Source organism: Lipophrys pholis, assembly GCF_963383615.2.
Source record: "Lipophrys pholis genome assembly, chromosome: 16".
NCBI classification, from domain to species: Eukaryota; Metazoa; Chordata; class Actinopteri; order Blenniiformes; family Blenniidae; genus Lipophrys; species Lipophrys pholis.
The window spans coordinates 13,564,112-13,585,128 of record NC_137634.1 but is presented as its reverse complement, the minus strand read 5'-3'; the positions used below and the strand labels follow the sequence as shown (position 1 = coordinate 13,585,128).

Genomic DNA, 21,017 nt, shown 5'->3' with positions numbered 1-21,017 from the left:
ACACAAACGTCATTTTTTCCCATGATTTAGTCCAAACTGAAATTTCAAATTCAAACTAAAGCACACAAACTTAGTTTTTTTGTTCTAAACACACAGTTTCACTCATAAGCAACAATACAGTTTCTTAATGTATTAGATGATTTAATGATATCAGCTACTAAAATTAACAAAATCAGACTGTGGAAATAACTGACATTTTCCATGATGTTGGACTTTTTTTTGTTCTAACCCATTTTTTCTTTGTTTATGCTGCATGCACTGAAAACACACGGGCATGTTGACTGTGTGTGCATCCAGCATCGTTTCCAGCTGCTTTTGCACTTCTGTGCAATTCCCCATTGAGGTCAATTAAAGATTTTATAGGTTTCATTGCAATGCATCGCTTTAATGATAAAAATCCACTAAATCTGTAATGTCTATGTTTCATCTATCAATTTCTTTCACATGAAACATTGTTGTTCTTCCAGTAATGCTCTTAAACAAACGATAACACTGAAGTATTTGTCTCTAAGATTTTAATTACTGAAATGTATAATTAATTAATATCATGGGGGGAACCTTGGCGATTCTCTTGAGAGTTTCTCATTAGGTGTCTTGCAATAACACCTTCATGCATCCTGGCATAGTGGATGATGTTTGATCTTTATTGTTGATGATTTGAATCTGTTTTCATTCTAAAGGAGCGTGTCAGATCGTGAGCTCAGGTGAGCGAGTGAGAGAGACTCGGGAGCTGAAGGTCACGCCACATGTTGCCTTGAACCGCTGCACGGAGCCCATCCTGGAGTCTGAACGGCTGCTAATTATTTGAAGGAGGGGACCCACTGAAGCCGCCCTGCTCATCTTTGCCATTAATCTCATTTCCTTTGGTACTGTAGGTTAGTGTGGCGGACCCTGCTGAAGGCAAGTGTGCTCAAGAGGCTGCATTTGGGATTATTGGTGAGTAGAAAATCCTTGATAAATACTTGAAAAGTGTTCTTTTTGTAAATATTGGTGGAAAAATATCAGATTACTCTACCTGTGTGTGTGTGTGTGTGTGTGTGTGTGTGCGTGTGTGTGTGTGTGTGTGTGTGTGTGTGTGTTTTGTGATACAACTGTAAATGATACCTTCATGTAGAAAGCATTCCTATATTATTTTTGTATTCATTCTTAAAGACATGCAAATATTTTATTGCTTCTTTTCTTTATTTGATGCACTTTCAGCTCAGTTTTTCACATGTGAGCCAAATAATAGCAGCCAAGTTAGAAAAAAAAAAAAAAAAAAAAAAAAAAAAAAAAATATATATATATATATATATAAGAAAAAAAAACTGTTAACAGTAAGTTTAAATGTGCAGTTAATGTCAGACATTTTCTGCGGGAGCAACATGTTAATGTTAGGTGTATTTACACTCTCAGCTGGCGGATGCCCCCCTTAGGGAGGGCTGCTCTGCCTCCGCTCCCCTGCCCTCCTCCTTGGAGACCCTCCTCGCACCACTCGCAGCTGAGACCCAGCGAGCTGAATTAACAAGCAAATTGAAACAGTCTCTAACCAACGGCTCATAATTAGCCGCTCACTGTGTGTGTTGTGCTTGTGTGCACTGTAACAGCACGTTTTTCTTTTTTTGTTATTTATTTTCCAACTTTTTCACGGAGACTTCATTTCTGTATCTGTGATGTGCACAGTTATGTTATGTCATGTCTGCTGTCTTGCAGCAGAGTGAATGACTGTCGTGGAAAAGGGGGCAGGATGTCGAACAACATGGCCAAGATCGCAGATGCTCGAAAGACAGTGGAGCAGCTGAAGCTCGAGGTCAACATAGAGAGGATGATGGTGAGTCGGCACAATGTAAAGACACTAAAGAGTTTAGCTGGACTCATTTGGAAATAGATATTTAGTTTTATTGTTTTTTTGTTTTTTTTTATCTTATATGGTAGAAACTGCAGACATTGCACTGCTGCAAATTTAAATGCTTCCTTTCTTAACAAATACACTTTCTCTATGATGTGTATCGGACTTGCATCTGTCAAACAGAAATGCATATTGATTTAAAACCTTATAGACCCCAAAAAAATTTAATCTTATTTTCCTATTAGCCTTTATAAGAAAATCCCCCAGGCCCAGACACTGGGTATATTCTTGTTGTGAGCGTAGAGTAGAGTTTTGGTCTGGCCTCTCTGATTAAAAGAAAAGTCATTTTTAATTAATTAAGCCACATTATATTTTAGTGGGTCATAAATTGAATTGGGCAAAACATTGACTGTGAGGTTGTTGGGTTTTTTTTTTTATCCTTAATAACTACAGTATATTGTAAATTCGTGTTTGCTGACATGAATGTGTTTGTGCAGGTATCTAAAGCAGCGGCGGATCTGATGTCCTACTGTGAATCCCAAGCCAAAGAGGACCCCCTGGTGACCCCGGTCCCCTCATCAGAGAACCCTTTCAGAGAGAAGAAATTATTCTGCGAAATACTATAATCCCCGCCTGAACATGACAAACGTTTACATGTTGTGCTATTTTGATGTGAAATGTGAAAAAAAGTTTTGATAACACAGTTTTGTGGTGTTTCTTTCCGATGTTCCATTTCAATTCAAACTCTTTTTAATGATAAACTTGACCTGAAAATCACCTTTTTTGATCATGATAATGATGGTAATAAAAGTTTATTAAAAACTGGTACAAAGGTCATTTCTGCCGGCGAGGACCGCCTCTTTCCTTTGTGCACACAGTTTATATATTAACCAAACTACCATTTAAGTTCGTCTCAAGGTTCTTTGTGTTGGAAGTTTTGGGATTGCCTTGAATCAATCAATTGTATGGCATTTAAATAAAGAAGAAGAAAAAGAAACAGCTTTTGAGAAGTTAATATGAACACTTGAAAATGAAGCCGGGCAAGGCCATTCAATGAGGTGGTGTTTTCCACTTGTTCCCAAAGAGGACGTGACTTGACCACAGAAACGAATGCAAATGCTGGGCGGGGCTTGGAGATATGCTGTGCAGGTTAGGAGAGCAGGCAACAGGTGTGTGTGTGTGTGTGTGTGTGTGAGTGTGTGTGTGAGTGAGTGTGTCAGAGGTGCTGACAGCAGGTGTGTGTGCTCAGTTTACACACATCACAGGACTCTCACTTCGACAGGTGCCAAGATTCACAAATACTCTTTTTGAGGGGATTACTACAGAAAAATAAGGTATGTGCTTTTTTGTCAGCGACAACCTGTGGAAATTAATTCTTTATTCACCTTTTATTTTTGTTTTTTTCTACTGAGAGAGAGTCTGCTTTACATGGTTCAACAGTCTACTCTTGAAATGTTACTAGTAGGCCCTATTTAACTGCGTTTTTTTAGCTATTTGCAAACACTTTGGATGTGTTGGATGACACATGAAATGTGAAAGAACAAATGTTTGCTCTCACTAACTAGAAACAGGGCCAGTCAAGAAAAACTTGTCTGACTGTACAGGTGCATCTCAAACACACCCGGACCTTGTCCTCTGCGACAGACAGGAGAGACAATCCACACATTTAGAACAGTTTTATTACTGATCACCACAAAAATGGTAAATATTTAGGTTTTTTTTCTTATTTTATACAGGATTAGGTGAGTGGCATAATCTCCCCGAGAGCACTGGTGAGCTTTACAAGACATTGTTTAACCAAACTGTCAGATTTGAATTGAACTTTGCAAGGCAAATGAGAGACTGCCTTTTGGATTAAGGGACATAGTCCTTTGCTGTGATCAGATAAAATGCAGGACGTACTGTCGGGTATTTATTGTTTCCTAGTCTCAGCTGTTTTATATAAAGGCAAGCACAGATTAGACTATACTCTTAACTTAGTTATGTGTCTATATAATGACATTCCCTTTGAAATAATCCTCTAACATTAGATTACTTCTAATCAATATCATGAGGCCGAACTTTAATCCCAATGGCTTTTCACTCTCAGAATAATAACCCTACGTTTCCATTCAAACAGTTTTTTTCCTTCATAGTTTTCAGGCCCAACAATGGCCAACTTTGGAGGACATGCCATTCCGGGCTCTTTCTTCCTGCTCTTTGGCTTCTGGCTGACAGTGAAATGCGTTCTCCAACACTACTGGAGGACAAGCCAGCCCAAAGGAAGACGGAGGATGCCACCTTTCTTTAAAAGGATGGATTATGTGGAAGGAGGATTCCAAATCTTTGGTTCATTTGTAGGTCAGTTCTTCTTCGGGCTCCCATCAGCACCTAAAGCCTGTCCCCGCCCGGACTCATGTCTCCGTCGTCGTCTTTTCACAGGCATCATGGTCGAGCAGTTTGTGGTGGACGGGCCACATGCCCGCCTCTCTAACGGCGACTCGTGGGTCAAGCTGATGAACTGGCAGCACAGCACAATGTACCTGTTCTTCGGGATTTCTGGAATAGCGCTGGTTTGCAGCACGAGATTCAAAGGGCTTCCCATTGGAGTGGACCGCCTCGCTCTGTCCATGGCTCTTTTTGTTGAAGGTGAGGGGATTTTGGAGGGTAGAATTATGAAATAGCTTGTTAAAAGACGCATATTTAGAACCGAATTTGTTGCCAGTGTCATGGAGATGAATTAAAGTTATACACTATGCTCTGAAAATACTGAGGTGGGGTCTCACCCTCCCAAACTCAACTCGAATATATGCATCTCGGCTGTGTGCTGTTTTTTTTTTTTTTTTGACTTTCTTTATCACGCAGGCTTTCTGTTCTACTACCACGTGCACAGCCGGCCCCCTCTGGATGCCCACATCCACTCCCTGCTGCTCGTGGCTGTGTTCGTGGGGTCAGCCGGCACCATGCTGGAGGCGTTCTTACGAGACAACATCCTACTGGAACTGCTCAGGGCGTGTATGTTCATCCTGCAGGGCTCATGGTTTTACCAGGTGAGATGATCCCCCTCCCCCACCCCAAAAGAAAACAAGTTTGTATTTGATGTGCAAACGATGGGAGCACAAAGAACATTGCTTTAACATTTCTCAATTGAATTTAAGATGTTTTGCACATGAATTGGAACATTTCAACCATCTTGTTTATGTAAGATTTTAGATTAATACTATCGTATCTCATGTCAAAATGACCACAATTACACATTTTCAAAATGCTTGATACTGACAAAAGAAGTTGCTTTTTATTTATATTCAATACTTTTGAGATGCTCTTTCACACTAATTCTTACCAAACAATAACAACATATGTATTTTCCTTTAAGTTAAAGTAGATTTTATGGCGTGTACATGATCTATTTGGGCTGCAAATTTTCAGTCGTTCCTCTAATTGTTGTTCAGGAAATGTATGAAACGCATCCAACTGTGTGTGTCTTTTCAGATCGGGTTTGTTCTATTCCCCTTAAGCGGACCACACTGGGATTTGACTCTCCACGACAACGTCATGTTTGTCACAATGTGCTTCTGCTGGCATTTAGCTACAGCCCTGCTTTTAGTCACAAGCACCTCTTGTCTCATCTGGATGTAAGTATCACATCATCTATCCACATCAGTCTGACGACCAGTCGCTGAATTGCGGTTGCTGCGGGCTCACGTAGACAGGGAAATACTCAAAACAAACAAGGGATGTTCTCTACTTCCGCATGCGACATGAAATACGTTCTGGAGCACTTGGGACAGGAGAAATGATAGGTTATTAGAATATATTGTGCATTAACCTCCTTTGCAGGTTTGCAAGAGTGCTTATTAAAAAAAGAGCGTCTGTCCTTCACTCTAAAAGGTTTCCAGGGTGATTGAACAATGCCCTGTTGTGTCACCGTCAGAGTGCAGCAACATGATGAGCACGCTTGCCTTGTGACAATACAGAAACTGTTTGCTGTGACAATGTAAGGCACAGTCAGAGGGCGAGGTACGGCAGCTGCTCCTCATTTATTACAAATAAATGGAGGAAGAATTCAAATTTTTTTATCAATAAAAATGATATATGATGATAGCATATTAACCTTTAACCTAACACAAAGGATCCATTTTCAGAACACATGAGAAGGTGATGTGTGCAGTCAACGTGTTTGTTTACATTCAACAGTCTCCTTACAGAGGCTTTTTAGTCATGATCATTAGCGCTTCAGATTATGAGCTTTTAAAAATACTTGAGTATTCAGGCTCATTCACTAGTGATTATATTTACTCCTGGATCAGTAGTTTATGCAGACTTTTGTACTTGATAGAAACCTGCACACAATGTTGTGTGTGCTAGGGCATTCTAGTGAATTAATGGAAACAAGCAAGGATGTTGTTTTTCTTTTTAAAGTAATAAAGTAAATTCAATCAACGCGCTGCTTATCTACTCAACTGTATCACCTACTTATCCGAGCCCATTTAGTCTTGTAGTACACAACAGCGCCACATAATGTGTTGAGTCACTAATAGAAGTAGCAGCACTGGGGGGGTCATTAGTGTAGCAAAACTATTTCCATAATGTTTTTCTTGCTTTTCCTTCTTTTAGCATTGTGACCCGATTCTCAGCAAAGGGACGGGACATTGAGATCGGTATGAGAAAAACATCCTCCAATTCAACCTCACAGAAAGCTTTGCTCGAAGAGTCCGATGAAGAATGAAGGCGTCGTTATAATCCGGCTGAAAGTGACTTTTCTGTGTCGTATGGAAAGTGTGTGTGCACAACTGTTGAGCAGAGTGTGTTTGTGTTTATTCACAAAAGAAACCAACTATTATACCAATTTCAATGATGTGCTTTACTGGATTGTTGTAAAATAAATGTACATATGCTAACAAAGTTTAAGTGTGCGTTGCTTTGAAATAAAATAGGAGACTGACGGGAGAGGACATATATTAAGACGTCAAAACCTTTACAGCAATGAAATCCTGCTTTAGTCACAGCATATTGGCAAACATGTGAAAACTTAACAAAAAAAAAGTGTTTATTTTTCATTTAACTGCAATCTATTGAAGGTTCTCGGGTTTCAATGTGCGAAGCCCTGAAACGCCTCAAAAGCTTGAGGATTAAAGTCTGAACGCGAGGTCATCACTGCTGAGGAGCCGGGGGAGGATCAGGTGGACATTTCGGTGAAGGCGCTGTCGTGACGACGACCGTTGAAACGGATTTCTGGGAGCTTGTTGCTATGTGCTGCTGGAGCTGCTGCGCTTGGACTGTTTGAATCCGAACCTGAAGGACGAGAGAAACGCAGCTTGTGGATCAAAAACAAGCTTGTCGGGTTAATTTCTCAACAAAACGGGTAAAATGGGCAGTGTGTTCACCTGTGTGGCCTGTCCTTGCTGCTGAAGCTGCTGGAACTGTTGTGCCGTGACGAAACTGACCGGTTTGTTCCCTGCGATCAGCTTGGTGCCGGCGGGCATCGTGGTCAGGATGATGTTCCTGCCCAAGCTGCTGATGCTGCTCAGAAAGCAAGTGAACGGACAAAAAAAATCATCAGTCTGCAGAGGGCCAAGGAGAGCTTGACATCACAATATCTCACGGCTACTAAGTGACAAAATCAGCTCCTCTTTACATTCAATGGACTTACTTTGTGTTGAGACTTCCTTTAACGATTGGCGTGGTCATAACACTCTTGCTTTTCAGGGGTTGGTTGAGAACAGACAGAGGCACAGTGATCCGTGCAGGCAACTTTCCCTGAGATGTTATCAAAAGCAGAGGTCAGCCGACTTTCAGAAGATATGGTTCAGCATTAATAAACAGTGTGGCATGAATGAATACAAACAATAAAACTCAATAAGAAAATAACTGTATGGGATGGATGCCACCTCGCCTACCAGGCTATAATCATATTAAATCAGGAATCAGTTTTCTCAGTGATAATTTCAAACGGATTTATGTAAATCCAGAAACTTGCCTGAGCCAACGCATTAGCGTCAACACTAAAAAATAGGACGCGATGCAAATGAAAACGCAGGGCAGCAACTGAATGTGTTTCTTACGGTTGGCGTAGTGACGACTGTCGCAGGAACCTGTCGCACCGTCGCCGTGGCCGTTCCCAGAGTGAGAGGAGAGCCTGATGCTCCGGGAGCCACGGTGATCCCTTTAGCGCCCCCGACGACACTGGCAGCCATGGTCACTACGTTAGCACACGTAGAAGCCGTGAGGGGTTTACCGCCAGTGGTGGTCGTCATTGTGATGGTCTGGCCCGGTTTCTGTGGAATAACGCCGAGGCCTGGCATTATCCGGATGGTGGCGGTGCTTTTGTCGGGGGAGGACACGGTGGTGAAGGTCCTCGATTTTTGGTCCGCCACAGTTACGGCCAGTGTGGGCATCAGACGTATCGCCGTGTCTCCGGCAGCCTTCAGAAGAGTGGAGGTGACTTGGCCCGCCTTAGTGGTCTGCGTGTCCCCCGTGCAGGATGTGGCGCTGGAGACGGAGGAAGGTGAGGGGTGGGGCGGCGTCACGTGGAGGGTGGCGGAAATGCTCTTGCTGCCCGTGGTGGCAGAGCCCAAAAAGTCTGAGGTGAGCTTCACTGTTGCCACCGGTGATTTGGCGAGAGTGGCCATCATGTCTGGGGTGATCCGCAGCACGGTCTGGCCTTTGGCGTCTGTGGTGATGGAGGACGGGGGGAGGCGGAGGACATCTTTACCCTGGATACGCAGGTTTGTTGCCGTTATTGGAATTCCTGCTCCTCCTGAGGTCTTCATTCCCAGCTGTCCAGTGATAGAAACCTGTGAAGAAAGCACATGTGAGAAACCAACTGATGAATCATGATGACACCCAGTGTTGAAAATAGGTACTACAATTCACATTTCAAACATTACAGTACAATACAATTGTTTTATTACATCTGTTAAGTACAGATATTATACAGTAGCAATTACTTAAATATTAAAAAATTTCTCAATAAATACTGAAGCCTATTCACATTTGGACTTGTAATTGATTTATTTACGTTGGATTAAATTTACGAAAGCTTGACTTTGATCTTAACACCTCATGTACAGTTGATGAAGCACAAAACAAACTAAATGCACAAATAACGTAATATTCAGCTGAGCGAACACATTTTGATAACATCTTACTAAAGGATCTATGAAACCTCATTTCTACAGTTTAAATACTAAGTTATATATAAACAGAGGTGCTGTTGAACAGATTCAGTTTGACTTTCGACAACCAACTCTACATCTGTCTTATAAACTGTTTGTGCCTCTTGCTCTCTCTTTATTTATCAAATCGATCTTTAATGTTTCCTCCCGGTTTAATTTGCCTCTGCTCACACAATTCCTGATTTATGTCTTCATTTTTGGACACAGCATCCACACACAATATACATTAAAAGCATTATAGACACATTCTTATATCTTAAGGCTGCCAAATATCCCAAGGTTGCCCTCCGACTTCTTCACCTGTTTGATGTTTGAGCTGGCGACTCCTTGCAGCACCGCCGGGGAAGCAGGATTGTTGGCCGGGCTACCAGGGGATCCCGTCTGAGGTTTGGCCACAGTGACAGCTGACATTGACAAAGTGGAGGGAACCTGCACAGGACTACTCGCTGACTGACTTCTCAGAGGCACAGAAACCACGGCCTGTTCAAATCCGCAAACAGAAACGAATGGTGACGTTGCTGCATTTAAATTTTTTTTTTTAAAAACGGACGTTGGGTCTTTTGTTGTCGCCGTTACCTGTGAAATGCCCTTGGTGGCCACCGACACTGGCATCCTGATCTGGTGCGGGGTCTGATGCACCAGCGTGGCCTGTTGACCCCCTGCAGAAGACCCCAGGCCAGGCTGTGCGGAAACAACGCGAACCTGAGGAAGGGAGCCCGTCGCCAGGTGACTGACTATCCGAGCCGCGTGTTGGGATGTGACCGACTGTGAAACGGCCGGGCAAGCCTGACTGGTGGGCAGGAGGGTTCCCAACTGGGGCAAGGCGGGAGGAGACACAAGAAGAACGCTGGGAATGTACAGAGGACAGGAGAAGAGTCATTTTCAAACCGGACTACATATTGAACATAACAAATTAAAGGCAAACAAACATGTGTGACACTGACCCTGGGCTAGTTTTGATGGCGTCCGAGATAACGGGCTTTGTTGGTGTTGCGGCTGTGCAGGGTAAAGGTGACTTAGGCGTTCCAGGTGTGTTCGAGGTGGGTGTCGAAGGGGTTGGCGACATGGGATTAGAGCCGATATCCTGTCCTGCCTCCAAACATCCGGGGGTTTTGCCTCCATCTTTACTTCCAGTCTTCTAAAAAATAAAAATGAATAGATTTGCATAGGCAGGTTTCTTTTTTTTTTTTTTGGTGATACAACTGCTTTAAAATCTGAGTGGTAAATGCATGATTTTACTATGTCGTAAAAGGCAATGCACTCACAGGCTTAGACGCCGGTTTTGGTTTCTGCTGCAGAGCTTTTCTTGCTTTTGCAGCTGCAGCTTGGGCCTGGTGGATCCGCTCTGGATTCAACAAAGAGAAAAGACAAATATTTCCCTGCTCAGTGGTGAATAGAAAAAAAATCTAAAATAAAAATCACTCTTTATTGGACGTCTCGTCTCAGAATTAAAAGGAAAGAATTTTTTTTAAAATTTCTAAACATGTTGCAGCTTCAAAAAACAGCGTGGTGTGTAATCAGGTACATAGTTGCCGCTTACCAAATTCCTCCTGACTGCGAAGGCGGTGAAGGTAAATCCACAGTTTACGGCCGATGTCGTACTTCACACAGGGGTCTTTCTCATAGTGAAGTCTATCCAGAGCGCCACTGACAACAGTATTAACCTAGAATGAGAGAGAGAGAGAGACAACACAGCACCTGAGTCACTGGAAATGCCACCCCGGGCTAAATACTTTGAGGTAACTCAAATGCGGAGAGGTTAGTTAAGCCAGGAGCTACTCATACCTGTGCACTTGTGACGTCTGGAGCAAGAAACTGCGAGTCTTTCAGTAACTCGCAGATCTCTGCCCTCGTTCCTTCTCCATTCGGTAACCTGGCTGCCGCGTCCCGCACTACAAAAAAAAAAAAAAAGTAAGAGGAGAGACGTAGGAATTGTAAGGTTTCTTTCCCCCCTTGCAATCACTGACAGTGGATCAAAACAGGAGTTCTAACCCAGGGAGAGGATGGTGACATATGGGGGCCGGTCCGAGCGGAGCAGCGTGTGCTCCCTGGCTTTGTTGAGGGACATTTCCTTGTCAAACACGCCTTTGACGGGTCCAACCACAGATTCAAAGCCGTGCATTCTAAAAGTGAAAGCCTTGTGCGGTTGGTTGTATCGCTGCTGCTCCTAGTAAAGAAACAGAAAAGATGTAAGCTTAGAGAATTCTGTGTCTGGCAAAAAGATGTAAAAAGAAAAACAACAACTTTGTTTTTAACAGACCTGTACTTGAAACACTTGTCTCTCATCTCCAGTGCTGGGACGCACCACATAATCAGTTGATCTGCATTAAAAGAAACAGTTACTTCTGCAACAGAAACTTAATTTGAAAACCCCCCCAAAACCTTTATTTATTAATACTCTAGCTAAAAAACAATCATTCACGAAAGGAAATACTCAATTAACCTCATACCTCATACTACACTGATACTTACAGTCTTGGTGTGGGAGAAGTCATCTCTATCAATTCTTCATTTTCTGTCTGAGTATGAAAAAAATAAAAGATTTATTAGAAACATAAAGACAACCTTTAAAACTGTACCAATTATAAAATTGCCGTATCTACCTTCACGACAAAGTCTTTGGAGTCCAGCCACAGCTGACAAAGCGCACTGAGATCTTTCTCTGTATCGTGTGTGGGACCTGAGAGAAATCATTGACACATTAATCCTGAACATCTTGTTATCTGCTGGCAGGTTTTTTTTTTTTTTTTCCCCAGAGATGGACTCTCTTACCAATCCACCTCCACTGCTGCGATTCATCAACAAATTCCACAAATGGAGAAAAGCCACTGGGTAGAGCCATCCTGCCGTCTAATCAATAGAAATAATGGACATTTACATTAATCCCACAGTGTAGAAAAGATTTTACTTGACGCAGTGACTGCTGGTTACCTTTAGTCTCTCCTGCGAGAAACTGCAGTGCTTGAAGTACCAATTCAGACCAACAGGAGGCTGAAGAGAACCAGGCATTGAGGGTACTGGCTGGAGAGGACTGCCACATCTGAACTTTGTCCTCCAACTGAAGGAGTGAAATATTTATATCTCATAATGTGCGGTCAGAAGCAAGACTAATCTTTAGAATGTTAGCGAGAGGAGTATTAGAGCTTACCATTGAGGTACTGGCAAGACATTCGGTCCGTAAGATAGTTTCCAACAAGCTGAAGAAACTGATGGCGATTTCCTCGACTGTAACCGGGCTGCTCTGACACTCCTCCACAACTCTGGAATAAAATGTATTTAGAACATATTCTCACACAACAGGGGGTTCTTTGATATATAAAGATCCTATTGTGAACACAACGTCTCAAAACATACTCCTCCTTAATGTTCGCAAGCGGAGTCGACGGTGTGTCTGGCAGGGAGTTAATGATGTTCACCGGTGGAGCCGACGAAGCATCCGAAGGTGCAAGAGCCTCACACGGATCTTCCGACTCCACTTTTATTGTCTTCAGTTTCTTTTTTCTTCTCTCCTCCTTTATCTTTTTCTTCGGCAGGGAAAGTTCAAAGAGGGCTGGAAGATTAAAAGAAATAAGTGACCGAGTTGAAACCAGAAATTGATAAAAAATGAAAAATAAAGTGACCATTTTTAATATTTTGACTTACGCATAGTCCCCTTACGACTAATATTTGCTCTAGAAAGTATGTCTCCCAGGTGGATATCAGAGGTGATCAGGTCTGGATGGTCCTGAAGGAAGCAATTAAGAATAATTATCAAACAAATAGTTTAGATCAAGTGTATTTTTTTTTCCCTCCTCCCCACATCATAACCTACTGGTTGTCGCTTCCGTTTCTCCCGATGATTTTGCAACATGACTCTTAAGTCCTGCTCCCCCAGTTCTATTTTTTCTGCCAAGGAAGAAGACAAATTCAATTTTCTGGCCTCCGGCATCAGAGAAACGGAGCTTTTCCAAAATCACTGACCAGTGGTTTTCATGTCTTGAGTGAAGAGGCTGGGAAGAACTCTGAGCGAGACCGTGGGTGTTGGAGAGGAGGGGGACTGAGGCGCTGGCGTCCATAACGATAGGTCTACAAGTATAAAGTACATGAAAGCATAATTGACTTCATACATTCCAATATTTTACAGTTATTGTTTCATTTTTGTCAGATGGTTACTTCTACAGTCCAACACAGAATGAACATATTATATCCATATGAATATGACTACAAATGATCATGATCAGCCATGATAGTAATTAAAGAAACTACTAACCGTCATCATCAGAGGAGGCGTTGCTGTCTCCACACTCACTTTTGACCTCTTTCAATATGCGGCTCAGCCTCCTTCTCACCCTTGGCTCACGCATCTCGGCTTGAGTCTTGTTCGGCAGCCGTCTTTTTGGCGGAAAGTCCAAACCATTGTGCACCGCAAAGTCCAGAAGCTCCTACAACAAGAACCCGCATTCAGGCTGATTGGAAAAGGCAGTGTGGATTGTAGATCTAATTCAAGGAAGGAAGAAAAAGAAGGAAAAAACCTTTCTGGAGACGAGGATTTGCTTCAACAGTCGGTGGTAGTATTGCTGAAGGGAGTGTAACTGTCGTTTCCTCTGGGACTTTGCACACAGTTGTCTGTATTTGACCACCTCAGGATGGAAGTAGCCATCTGCATTCATTTAACGAAATTAGTGATCAGAAAAAGCTTCAGAAATGTATTCGTGTGGAATACACTTATGTGATTGTGGGTAACAGTGGAGCACCTCTGAAGAGTTTCTGAGCAAGATGAAGGGGGTTTCCAAAGTTAAAATTCCTGTTGTTGAATAGGTCATTGAGGGTGCTGTCCTGCTCCCCAGTGTTGTTTTCAGGAAACTTAGGCAGGAACTGACGAAGATGCTGCTTTTGGGAATCTGACAGCACTTCACTCCAGGTACTTTCACTCATCACAGAGAAGAAGACTTCAGGCTGTTCCAAACACAAGCAAACATACATGTATGATCTGCAGAGTGCCACACTTCAGACTGATGCGTATAGGCGGTCAAATTACTCACGTCTTCAAGCAGGTCTTCTGGCAGACTTACGCTACAATTCCCCAGCATGCATTCCTCTGTGATTTGTCCGCTATTTTCTTCTTTTGGTTCAAGAGGGTCTGTCAGCATGTGTGCCAGGTCATCCATGTTGGTCGCCAGTGCAAGGACTTTAATTACACAGCGAAGACGAACGTGACTATAAAGTCCTAAAAGTTCCTAAAATCAGTAAACTCAAGGCAGCATGTTTGTTTTGAAGTTTAAGAACCAAAGTCAAACCATTACAGAGCTAAGCTAACGCCACTGCTAGCTGTGTGGCTAACGTAGCGGGCAGATTAATATCACACTAATATCACGTTTTTATGCAGTATTTTGGTGAACAATTAATAACCAGCCGGGCAAACAATGCACGTCTGGTTAAACCCGATGACTGTTAACTAGTCTTACCTCACACCACTTCTTGTTTTGAAGGTATGAGGGGATTATTTTAGTGACGCACAGTGTTCTTCTTCGTGTGATAATATCTTGAAAACCGGAAATTGTGCTGCCTCCAGCGGACGTTCGTGACATCGTCTCATTTAATTAGCATTTCATGAAAAACATCCTTAGTTTAACCACGTTGAAAGTAGTTGCATATTAGCTCAAGTATGATTATGATTTTTATTTTTATTGAAATTGTTTGCCCTTTTAGCACATTTTGCCATTGCTAAATTGAGATATCTTAACTGACATATTGAGACTGTTTTCCCTATTTGACCTCATGTTTTTAAAGCTATGTCCTTTCTAAAATTTTCCAGCAAAATCCACCGAATTAAATCAAGGATTCAAGAAAACAGTAAGTTTACTTCTGGAAATAATAATGTTCACAGGTAGATTTAGCTAACTTATTCTGCCTGCGTTTTTCAATACATTTTATGACTGAAATTGAGTGGAAAAAAACAACTCACTAACACAACTAACTTTGTACAGACAAGACTAACAAGCGGGCAGATTAATCTCACACTAATATTTTCTTTCTATGCAGTTTCTATGCAGTAATTTGGTGAAGAAGGTGAAGACTAACTAGTTAGTCTTGTCTGTACAAAGTTAGTTGTGTTAGTTAGTTGTGTTTTTTCACTAAATTTCTGTCATAAAATGCATTTGTTGAACTTTAAACAACAGCAGGCAGAGTAATTTAGCTAAATCTACTTGTGAACATTATTATTATTACAGACAAGACTAAGTTAGTCTTGTCTGTACAAAATATATTTGAATAAGTATCAATGCAAAGTGTGGATTATCTTTACTTTAACTCGTTAATTCATTTAAATGTGACTACCTTTAAAGGATTTTGACATATATTGCCACACAATACCGGCTGAAAACTTAGCACAGTGACAGCAACATTCAGGTTTAGTTCATTCAATATGATCTTGCTTCACAAATCATTGTCCCAGACACCATGTGAAGAGTTGACATGCTGCCTCATTTCTGTCATCTTGCTCCACCTCTTTATGATGCTGTAATGAGCAGCTGTAATGAACAGTCAATCCCCCTGCCTCATAACTCAGCCTGGCAGAGGCAGGGGGACACACGCTGCCCTTCAGAAGTCTTCACCAGCACCGTCCCACCCTGCGTGGTGGGCATACAGGCATCAGACGTCACCCAGCCGTCAAAGCAAAGACTTTCCCGTTTCTGTCAAGGTTTTGATTTTAATGCCTCGGGAGGATGGCAGAGGGTGCAGACGGAGAGGAAGAGATCCAGTTCCTGCGGACAGTAAGTGATGCTGTTTACCTCTTCTCAAATTGTACTTGTTGCAAGTTTACTCGGCCAACACGACGACATGAATGATAACGTGTCTCGACTGTGAAATGATCTCTTCATAAATCACAAAAGACAAATATTGAACGGGTTTGGTGACTTTTTTAACTGAGTGCAGATTGACATGGACAGGTGGCTGGTTTTGTCTGCATTGTTATCTATTTATATCTCAATGGGTACTTGATAGATTACTGTTGTCACAGACAAGAAACCCCCCCAGTGCCAGGTGACGCTTTACACACTGACATGTACCAGATTCTCTAAAACCATTGGGAGTGGTTACTTAGCTATATAAAAGTTTGATACAGGGAGCGCCACGTTTACTGTGATGGACATCGTTTACTTGGAGGAATGCAACTCAAATGTGTATTTTACAGTTTGTTTACTTTCAGGTTCCATTTCACTGAAAGCGTGGCACACTTGGTTGGGGCAGAAAATCACACTAACTTAACGTCAAGGAGATTCTTGGGATTTGGGTCAAGATGAGGCAACTTTATTCAGTATTTGTAAATCCCAACAGAGGGAACATGTATCTGCTGTGGCCTCTTTGACTCACTCATATCCATCGAGACTTTTAATTTCATTGTATTTTGATGACGATTGATCATGGATGACGTAGTTGTAAGTTCAAGCAGAAACCTTAGGAGACCCCCTCCTCCCTCCTGTCAACGTCATATCATCATATTTGTTTGGGCATTTGTTTTTGCAGTGAATATTTTTAGAGCCGGGCTCTTTGGTTTGATGATCATAATAACTTTTTGCTGAAGAAGGGCCGTTTTCGACACACTGCGGTGTTTTACTTTACTTTAGACGGAACATGCTATACGATCGTCTGAATCATTTTATTTTTGCTGCAATAAACACAGCTGGGTTTCAGGTTTCCGCCTTAGATCTCTCTGCCATGGCCTGCAGAAGGGCATTGTGGCCTTGCAAGATGACTACTGTAAAGTAACGCTCTTTATTTGGAACGTCAGTGTTGATATTTTGCTCATCTCCGACATAGTGCCACTTGAGTTTCTGAACCCTGGTAACTGAAGCCCTGCTGGTGGCACAAACCAGGCTCAAATAATATATGGACAGGGCTTCATTCCCACTTTCTTAGTATTGGTCGTACAGTAACTGCTGTTTAATATTTTGTCTCGAGGAAACAAACACTCTGCATGCATGTGAACTTCAAGACAATATAAAAACTCAATCTTTTCTTTTACATTAGTCTTCATACTTCTGAACATTTCTGAAGAAAAGCCTGACGTATTTAGGTGACATTGTCTCTCTGCCTGAAACTCAGCACTAAGTAAAATATGTTGACAATGTGTCATTAGGTTACTGACAGTCTGTCGCTGTTCGCTCCGAACTCAGCTGAGTTCTATATTTACTGTGTGAGCATTAGCAAGTTCAAAGCTCGGCCTATTTCAGCACCTGCTTACTTCAGTCCATGTAGGAGCTTGACGGTTAATGTTGTGCCTGCGATGTTTCTTATCAGATGCTATTTTCAAAGCATTCGTCAAAGATGTTTTCCCTTTAAAAAAAACGTTTGGAAAACCCCCGACCACTGAATGCGACCAGAAAACAAACTAGAGGACATATCCACTTTCCCAATTGAGTTGTCTCCAGGACTGTGCTTCGGTTGTTAAAATTATGGCTGGAACACATAAGTAAATCGATCTGACACTCCGTGTCTCGCCGTGGATGGAGCACAGTGAACTTCCTGTGCTGTCTGCAGTCCCAATGTGGTTGTAGAGCTGTCGTGGTGTATTGTCACTTTTCATATCGGACAGAAGCACTGTGGCCTTAGACGGCAGCATAGATCCAACAAGATAAACACCAAAGCCAAAAGAAATAATCGTAAGCATTCTTTTCAAAAATGAGATTTCAATGAAAACATTGTATATAAAGAAGTAACACTTCCTTCTTTCCCTGTATGTAACAAAACACCTAAATGAATTGGAGTAGCACACCAACTGCTGATGTGGGTCATAATGAAAAAAAAAAAAAAACAGATTACTCAACAGAAGAAACCCCTGTGACTCTTTAGTGCAGAGGTGTCAAACGTGTGGCCCGCGGGTCAAAACGGGCCAATCAGAGGGTTGAGTGCTCCCTGCAGCGTGACGGAGAAAGTGATGGAGAATCATTGTCGCATTCAGCAGTTTATCTGGCTGTGTCCAAGGCTGTTACTTCTGGAGACACACACACACACACACACACACACACACACACACACACACACACACACACACACACACACACACACACACACACACACACACACACACACACACACACACACACACACACACACACACACACACACACACACACACACACACATTTATGCCTATGGGTAAAGGAGAGTTACCAGTTAACTGGGCTGAACATGTAAACACCGCACAGAACAACTTTGGCCCATATTTGCACCAGTTATTTTGCTGCTTGCTCGTGCTCTGGGAGTCACACTGCTTTAGAAAGACGGGGGCCCATGATGCAGCACTGAAACAGAGAACTGAACATGACACAGCAACATTACCAGTGATACTCTAAAAGATTGTTTTTTCGGTTATAACAAAATTGATAATTCTTTGACATTTCACTGTATTTCTACTTGTGTATTTAACCCCCTAAAAATTACTTTTTTATTATTTTTGCTTCACTCTGTTATGGGTAACAAAATCAAATTAAAAGTTAAAAGAAAATCTTAACCTCAAAATTCATTATTTGATTAGTTTGTATGTAACACCCCGCAACATCTCGACTGGGCTGTGCACTTACATACTATTTATCAGGCATTATATTATTTACATGAATTCATGGTGAAGCTCATTAGTACTTAAATCTAGATGTCGCTACTTTCTCACATGTACTTTAATGAAGTTATGAATGAATGAAGTTATTCAGTAACGCAATTAAAAACATTACAAATTTCAAACATTCGTCTACTTAGGAACTTTACTAATCGGATCATTGAATCAATGCAATGTGGGGCAATTATTTTTCTCCTGACTGTCAAATCCCAAATATCTGCAGCTTTCCAGAAAGGGATGTGTGAACAGCAGGTGCAGCAGCCTGAAATAGAGAGCTGAGGAGGGGCCTTGGAGCCAGAAAGGGGGTTGGGGGGGGGATTAGAGCTGGACCAGTGACAGACAGAGTAACAGGACACATGGAGGTGAAGGTTAGGGAGTTGTGTGAAGAAGAAGAAGTTTTAAATAAAAGAAAAATATATATTTGCAGCAAGATTCTGTTTAGGTTTCTTTTCCCCCCCAATAAAACTAGTTTCCAAAATCCCTCTTTATGTTTGTGGTGAGACACAGTCAACACATCTACATTTGGTCTGTTCCTTTGTCACTTCTTGGTATGTTGACACCTCTAAAATAGTTTTGGTTGTAATGCACTCCTCACAAATATAGCAGAGTCAATGCAGATTGGACCCACAGTCATGGATTGCAAGTTTATTAGGCTTGTCTATAAAATCTAAGCGATTTAGTGAGAGTATCAGCATGTGATACAGGCCAAGTGTGTGGCTAAAGGCTGCATTTGCTGCTCATCGCACACAAGAGCTGAATTGAATTTAGTATCATGACGGAGGTTATTCTATTTCATTTGCAGCATTGCAGAGAATACAATTTAAATAAATTGATCATTCAATTAAAAATTAGATTGACTATAGAGCGTTCAATCACCCGATTGACAATACACCATTCAACAGAAACACTGACTAAGAAAGAATAAAGATTCATGTCATGTCATGTCAGCAAATAAACAATATTGTGAACAAAGATTTTCTATGGAATAAATTTAAAATTGGCTCACGACCATAATTAAGAAAGGAATGTATGGTATTTATTTGCAATTACTGAATATGAGGATTATGTTCCTATTTTTCATAAGCATGTATTATTACATTGTTGGTTGCAAGTAAGAATTGTATTAATGCTACTTCAATAACAACCATGCAATATTCTAACAACTTATTATACTATTGGAAATGTGTTTTTTTACTTCTGAACATTAAAAAATAAACAAAACAATATATGAATAACAAATCATTGCATCCTTATTAACCTACATCGTCACACAGTCCCAACCATTGTTTGACATTGCAATCAAAATGTCAGGTTTCATTCAGTCGGTTCAGGATTTTTAAATTTCTTTTTGTTAGATGTCATGCTTCTTGCAGAAACGCCATCTCACGTTGGCCCGCCTGTCATTGCAGGATGATCAAGTTGTGCTTCAGTGCACCGCGTCTATTCTCAAGGAGCAGATCAAGCTATGTCTGTCATGTGAAGGCTTCGGGAACCGGCTGTGTTTCCTTGAGACCACCTCAAATGCTCAGGTAGTGAGAGACAATACTGTTTAGTGCTTGTGCAAGTCAGTATTGCGGCTTTCTCACCATGTTCAGTGGCCGCTTTGTTTTTCCAGAATGTCCCGCCAGATCTCGCTATCTGCTGCTTCATTCTGGAGCAGTCTCTGTCGGTGCGAGCGCTGCAGGAGATGTTGTCCAACACGTCTGTGGATGAAGTAAGGATACTAGTACAGCTTGTTAAACGACTGGAAGTGTACACATTAAGTATTATTCATTCAAAAGGTACAAATGTGTCATCCTTCTGATTTTATGTATCTCCACTTTCCTAAACTCTCCACTGTAGGCGGTTGACCTGGATAAATGGGTATGTCTGTTTGTTACTACAGCTACACTGTGCCATGAATGTCTTTCTGAAACCTCGTGGATTATTATGGTGAATTGTCTTACTGACTCTGTCTTCTAGTCGTCACAAGGTGGAGGTCACCGAACGCTGCTCTATGGACATGCCATCCTACTGAAGCATACTCACTCCAGCATGGTGGGCACAGTCACAGTCAACGTGATCTTTACAATTGCATCTTGTCAAGCAGCACTTCTCACACATCTTGTTGGCTTTACGCTGCAGTACCTGTGCTGTTTGACCACTTCGCGCTCGCTCACAGACAAGCTGGCGTTTGATGTGGGCTTGCAGGAAGACTCCACGGGTGCGTCTGAACTTCAATATGTGCCGCATACACCCAAAGTATATTTGCATACTCATAATGTGTTGGTCACAGGGGAGGCCTGCTGGTGGACCATCCATCCAGCCTCTAAGCAGCGGTCTGAAGGTGAGAAGGTCAGAGTGGGAGACGACCTCATCCTCGTCAGCGTTTCTTCAGAGCGATACCTGGTAACGATGACTGTTCTCACTTGTATTTTCAGTGAGTATTTGCTTTGTT

At 41.9% G+C, this 21,017-nt stretch overlaps 4 protein-coding genes across 8 annotated transcripts in view; 3 read left to right on the top strand and 1 right to left on the bottom strand.

The window, feature by feature from the left end:
* Positions 1-680: 680 nt before the first annotated feature.
* gng8 (guanine nucleotide binding protein (G protein), gamma 8) lies at positions 681-2,802 on the top strand. Its single transcript, XM_080483891.1, has 3 exons — positions 681-936; positions 1,693-1,810; positions 2,326-2,802. Exons 2-3 carry the CDS (start codon positions 1,727-1,729, stop codon positions 2,452-2,454), a joined length of 213 nt encoding a protein of 70 aa, XP_080340017.1. The 5' UTR covers positions 681-936; positions 1,693-1,726; the 3' UTR covers positions 2,455-2,802.
* A 25-nt stretch (positions 2,803-2,827) lies between these two features.
* Positions 2,828-6,766, top strand: tmem45b (transmembrane protein 45B). 5 transcript variants are annotated; one of them, XM_080483082.1, is made up of 7 exons: positions 3,018-3,162; positions 3,565-3,600; positions 3,964-4,168; positions 4,250-4,456; positions 4,673-4,857; positions 5,300-5,442; positions 6,425-6,760. In XM_080483082.1, exons 3-7 carry the CDS (start codon positions 3,979-3,981, stop codon positions 6,534-6,536), a joined length of 837 nt encoding a protein of 278 aa, XP_080339208.1. In that variant the 5' UTR covers positions 3,018-3,162; positions 3,565-3,600; positions 3,964-3,978; the 3' UTR covers positions 6,537-6,760. The 5 variants fall into 5 exon arrangements, with proteins under 5 accessions (XP_080339207.1, XP_080339209.1, XP_080339208.1 ...); XM_080483081.1 differs by lacking the exon at positions 3,565-3,600 and having other exon boundaries at positions 2,828-3,162; XM_080483083.1 differs by lacking the exon at positions 3,565-3,600 and having other exon boundaries at positions 3,010-3,162; positions 3,948-4,168; positions 6,425-6,766.
* Positions 6,653-14,525, bottom strand: nfrkb (nuclear factor related to kappaB binding protein). The gene is made up of 26 exons (XM_080483079.1): positions 14,430-14,525; positions 14,007-14,152; positions 13,719-13,920; positions 13,497-13,624; positions 13,235-13,406; positions 12,946-13,050; positions 12,797-12,870; positions 12,628-12,709; positions 12,340-12,535; positions 12,134-12,245; positions 11,917-12,043; positions 11,758-11,835; positions 11,589-11,665; positions 11,458-11,504; positions 11,246-11,306; positions 10,978-11,152; positions 10,771-10,877; positions 10,526-10,649; positions 10,251-10,330; positions 9,930-10,123; positions 9,562-9,832; positions 9,286-9,465; positions 7,873-8,604; positions 7,461-7,567; positions 7,195-7,330; positions 6,653-7,102 (listed from the first exon to the last, which is right to left on the bottom strand). Exons 2-26 carry the CDS (start codon positions 14,130-14,132, stop codon positions 6,962-6,964), a joined length of 3,834 nt encoding a protein of 1,277 aa, XP_080339205.1. The 5' UTR covers positions 14,133-14,152; positions 14,430-14,525; the 3' UTR covers positions 6,653-6,961.
* A 1,164-nt stretch (positions 14,526-15,689) lies between these two features.
* LOC308121727 (ryanodine receptor 1-like) overlaps positions 15,690-21,017 on the top strand; it is a gene marked incomplete at its 5' end in the record, with an annotated part of 44,035 nt that continues 38,707 nt past the window's right edge. Inside the window, 6 exons of the mRNA XM_080483155.1 lie at positions 15,690-15,737; positions 19,990-20,109; positions 20,196-20,294; positions 20,423-20,443; positions 20,543-20,617; positions 20,705-20,968. Coding sequence (XP_080339281.1) covers positions 15,690-15,737; positions 19,990-20,109; positions 20,196-20,294; positions 20,423-20,443; positions 20,543-20,617; positions 20,705-20,968 — 627 coding nt within the window. The remainder of the gene's footprint in view (positions 15,738-19,989; positions 20,110-20,195; positions 20,295-20,422; positions 20,444-20,542; positions 20,618-20,704; positions 20,969-21,017) is intronic.

Coding starts and splice junctions, on each gene's coding strand:
- gng8 (XM_080483891.1), top strand. CDS start 1,727: ATGTCGAACAACATGGCCAAGATCGCAGATGCTCGAAAGACAGTGGAG. Junction 1,811..2,325: donor TCAACATAGAGAGGATGATG/GTGAGTCGGCAC, acceptor GTGTTTGTGCAG/GTATCTAAAGCAGCGGCGGA.
- tmem45b (XM_080483080.1), top strand. Junction 4,457..4,672: donor CATGGCTCTTTTTGTTGAAG/GTGAGGGGATTT, acceptor TTTATCACGCAG/GCTTTCTGTTCTACTACCAC. Junction 5,443..6,424: donor ACCTCTTGTCTCATCTGGAT/GTAAGTATCACA, acceptor TCCTTCTTTTAG/CATTGTGACCCGATTCTCAG.
- nfrkb (XM_080483079.1), bottom strand. CDS start 14,132: ATGGATGACCTGGCACACATGCTGACAGACCCTCTTGAACCAAAAGAA. Junction 13,921..14,006: donor CAGAAGACCTGCTTGAAGAC/GTGAGTAATTTG, acceptor TGTTTGGAACAG/CCTGAAGTCTTCTTCTCTGT. Junction 11,505..11,588: donor CCAAAGACTTTGTCGTGAAG/GTAGATACGGCA, acceptor TTTCATACTCAG/ACAGAAAATGAAGAATTGAT.